Below are 4,478 nucleotides of genomic sequence, written 5' to 3'. Positions count from 1 at the left end.
AAGATGTGAAGTTTTCGGGAGAAGCGGTGGGGACGCGCTAATAATTGTCTTCACCAGACAACCACAATCTGTGATATGTTTCATCTGTGTATAGGAGGTATTGGTGAAAATTAAGGTCTTCAGCTTTTTCCTTATTCTTTTTGTTAAGTCTTTACTGCATCGTTCAGTTGATGACGTCATACCCATGTGGCGCGATCAGTTTGGCAGTGTTATCGTGAACCAAACTGCACTCCCCTAATGTTTTTTGCAGGCTAAGTGTATGCAATAGTTTTCGTGATCCTTCGTTTCTTTACCACTGCAGTTCGTAATACTTTTTTATTGAGAAACAATGTAGGCAGCCTCGCAAGAAGTTGCTAAGTATCCTGTGACGTCATAGGAAGAAAGTGCGGGAGCTTCACGACGGGGTCGCCACCATGTTGTCTGCTTTTTCCATCATTTTCCAAAAGCCGCGCCAAGCCTCAGCTGTACATCAAGAAAGTGAGCTAATGCTTGGTATACTGATAGTGCGACCTATCGGTCTAGCTTTATAGCTTTGTCATTTCCTTTAATGTATCCTTTTAAGAAGCCTCGGATGTTGCACGCAGCGACTGTGCTTTTTTCCTCGGGCCTTAATTGACCTACACTTCGCCGTCGCAGTTTCCCGTGCTTCTGCTACTTCTCTGGCTCTTGAACTTGGTACATCGTGTAGTACGGTACAGGGCCACCTTTTCTGAACGGCATTTGGTACAGCAGGCCTTGAGACTCCTGCGCAGGAGAGAAATACATTGAGTCACGCTTACAATTCACGCTTAAACCTAGTCACGCTTACGCAACTGTCAAGCTTATACGCAATGAATATACGTCGGTGCATAAAAGTAAAATATGTAAGTATATAAAAATGGTTTTAGATAGTATACAGATTCCCTATATTCCTCTCGTAGGCGAATTTGTCGTACGAGAGGAATTATACCGACTTGTACTTTTAAGAGTATGCAGTTTTACTGCGGTCTATAAATAAAAAAGATCTAGCTCCGGACCTTGCTCACTGCTTCGCAGATTTTGCTTACTACGTCATACTGTTTTTCCTTCGTCATAAACTTCGTTTGCTACACGCGCATTTTTCTTAATATATATGTTTCAGAATTTGCTTACGTCACAGACTTCTCTTACTACGCCTTAGACCTTTTCACCACGTAATACAATTTGCTTACTACGTCACAGACTTTGCTCAGACTTTGCATACTGTTTTTATTTTCTCATAGACTTCGTTTGCTATACGTAACATTTTCTCGCGATGTTTAAGAATTTGTTTACTACGTCATGGAATATATTGTGTTTACTACGTCACAGACTTCGCATACTACGTCATTGACTTTTCTCGCCACGTAATTGACTTTGCTCACTGTGCGTACCCTCTTGTCGTTTCTCCTGACGCATCTCCAAAGAGCCACCAGGCAACATAGCAGGATGATGAAAACGATCAGACCGACGGCCACTCCGATCCCTACGACTGCGCCTCTGGTCAGCTTGTGGAAGAATCCGAAAGGGTTGAGCGCACTCGCTGTACCTGCGATCGGAAAACAAAACGGTGCACGCTGTGGTTATCCGTTATGGTTAGTGCAAGAGCGGCGTCCTTGTTCTGGTGAAGGATGGTGAAACGGACAAGGAAGAGATGGGGACGGAAGAAAATTCAAGGAGGTGGAAATATACAATCGAAGCCGCATATATCGAACCCACATACGCACGTCATCACAGTACGTCATCACGCGTCATTACGGCAGCAACCAACGTAGGAGAGCTGCAACCATGGGGTGTCGGAACGAAATGCTTTTCGTTTCGGTTTTAGTTTCGTTCCACCGCAAAAAGTTTCGTTCCGTTACTGTTCCGGAACAAAAAAAAAAAAAAACGTGTTCCGTAACGGTTCGTAACGTTTCTTTTTAATGCAAAAATTTCAGGTTAAAGTAATCATAAAAAAGAACATTGTATTTGTGATGTAGTTATTTGCGCTCCTCTTAAAGGGACACTAAAGAGAAACAATGAATTGGTTTAGAAGTGTGCTCGGAGAACTCTTGTGTAGTTTATTTCACCACCATAGGTTTATTATTAGAGGAGAAAACCAAGTTCAAAGTTTCATTTTTAAATTTCGCGCCGAACTTTGTAATTCGTGACGTAAAATACTTCAAAGAGCATTTAACGTATTTTGGCGCCACTGGCTCGACGAAATTTCCACAAACTCGTTATGTCAAGTCTCTGGCCCCTTCAGAAGACAATGTACTTCGATTTAACCGATTAGGAACTACGTAGGCCCAAGCAGGCGCCGTCAAAAATATGTGACGTCACGGCAAATGGTACGGGAATTCCAAGGTGGCGTCGCCACCTGTATTTTCTTTTTGCGCGTTTTCTCGCTTATTAAGGGTCTTCGCGCAGAAAGCGTGGTGCTTTTGGTATCGTGGAAGACTACTTTACTAATGCGAGAAAAATCGTTTTGCTCTTTAGTGTCCCTTTAAGAAAGTGGGACAGGGGTAAAACACGTTCTTCCCACATTCTTCAGAGGAGCGGAAATAACTGTACCACGAATTCATACCAACTAGCACAAACCATGGAGTACCCTTCGAAGTCATATATTTATTTTCTCAAAAGTAAATTACGAATTTTTTTAGCGGGCTCAATGCTTTGTGTCTATAAGGCATTGTGTGCACTTAGTGCTGTGGCTGATCACGATGAAGAATTATGGCTGAGCCCTTTGTAACGGGTTGGAAGCATTCAACGACCGACTCGTTGCGCGCTTCACATTGTGTGACGCCAGTTTGTTTTTATACTCTTCTGCCAAGCAATATTACACATGCTAACACGATTCCTTGCCCGACGTGACGCCAGTATAGAGTATCTTTTGCGAAGGAGTTGCAATCACCAGCGTGGCACTGTGGTGGAATACTCGACTGCCACGCACAGGGCGCGTGTTAAAATTCCATCTGATCCTAGAAATTTGTTTCTCATTTCATTTTTTCTTATTTCACGCGATAGCGGTTACGGACACCGGCGGCGGCGGACAACTATAGCGCCAAAATTGGATGTTGTGATCTCATAACAGCTTTCGCTGTAACAAACTTCAGCGCCGACAGTGCCCTCTCGACACTGGCATGCGTGACAGGCGCGCAAAAGTCCACTAGCGTTAATATAAACATCTCTGGTTGCCACTGTTTTCGTCTTTCGCACAATTTCAACATATATTTGCTTTGGAATTCCTGCCTGGGTTACGCGCTAATATTGTACCTTGAGATATGGATAATTGCTCACGTTGCATGACCTCTGCTGTTCCGGATTGCCAAGTTTTCTCGTGAACAGAAAGGCGATTTTAAAAATTTCGGTTTCACTCCGGAACGAAATAATAAAGTTCAGGTTACGTTTTCGTTCCGCTCAAAAATATCGTTTTTTTTTTTCATTTTTCGTTTTTGGTTTTCGTTCCGTTCCGACACACTGGCTGCAGCGTCATAGGACATTGTGCGAGCAAAGTGTATTGGTTTTTAAGGCCGTCGCCTAGAAACGAAAAAAAAAATGATAAAAAGGAAACCGAGCGCACGAAACGTTGTGCATTGTATTCGGTGGAACGATTGTCTTTAGCTGTGCGTTCAGGAAAGACATTATACTAGGCGTCGTCAAATAAGTGGTACAACACAACAGTGACGTCCCATTTTACAAAATCGACGTACCAAATCAACTGTACAGAATAACACAATGCAGGACTGGTCCACTTCAATCGTGGTTCTCTCCCACTGCTGAAAGACTGTATATGGTTTATTAAGGCAAAAGCCTTAGATGCCTCTTCAAATGCGAAAAGTGCATGACCGTCGGCTTCAACACGTAAGATGCACAAAAAGTCACGTGATCAGAGATTACGACTTCACGTCGTCAGCGTATGACGTCGTCGTTACGGTACAGATCGTCAGAACTTGTGACGTCGTCATGACGTCACGAGACGTCCCATAACCTGACGTCACATGATGACCTCATCTCACGAACTCATCGCATGATAAAAGGCTACAGCTATGCTTGTAACTGTGTGTTCCAAGCACAGCAAACTTTAATCGAATTTGTGTGCATTATGTTTCGGTTCATTACTTTTTCAAAAGTAATAGTAATGTAATGTCATTACTTTAGGCTAACTGTAATATGTAATTTAATTTACTTGCCTTTTTAGACACTTTATGAAATTTGATTACTCCTACGAGTCATTGTGCCAATTGTGTTATATAACTTGACAACTAGCTTGTCGATTTGGCCACTTTTTACCGTATAAATGTACCAATAGTATATAAGCCTTTCAATAAGTAAAGTTCATTAAATTTGCGTTTGCTTCTACCCCAAAATTTCGTTCCGGAACTCACACGTTGTTTTTATCGGACTTCTGAAAGATTTTATTTTAATTTTTTAAAATAAATTAATTTAAAGGCTCCGCATGGAGGAATACTAGAAATTTCGCGCATATCTTAGGCTCCTTC

General features: G+C 42.2%; 1 protein-coding gene across 1 annotated transcript in view; it reads right to left on the bottom strand.

Moving 5' to 3' along the window:
* Positions 1 to 639: 639 nt before the first annotated feature.
* The window catches only part of LOC119404911 (uncharacterized), a 16,404-nt gene continuing 12,565 nt past the window's right edge, over positions 640 to 4,478 (bottom strand). The window contains exons 3-4 of the mRNA XM_037671603.2: positions 1,392 to 1,546; positions 640 to 744 (exon numbers count right to left, since the gene is read on the bottom strand). Of these exons, the coding sequence (XP_037527531.1) occupies positions 652 to 744; positions 1,392 to 1,546 (248 nt within the window). The 3' untranslated portion in view covers positions 640 to 651. The remainder of the gene's footprint in view (positions 745 to 1,391; positions 1,547 to 4,478) is intronic.

Source organism: Rhipicephalus sanguineus, chromosome 9, assembly GCF_013339695.2.
Source record: "Rhipicephalus sanguineus isolate Rsan-2018 chromosome 9, BIME_Rsan_1.4, whole genome shotgun sequence".
In the NCBI taxonomy this organism is placed as follows: domain Eukaryota; kingdom Metazoa; phylum Arthropoda; class Arachnida; order Ixodida; family Ixodidae; genus Rhipicephalus; species Rhipicephalus sanguineus.
This window is presented reverse-complemented; position numbering and strand designations above follow the sequence as displayed.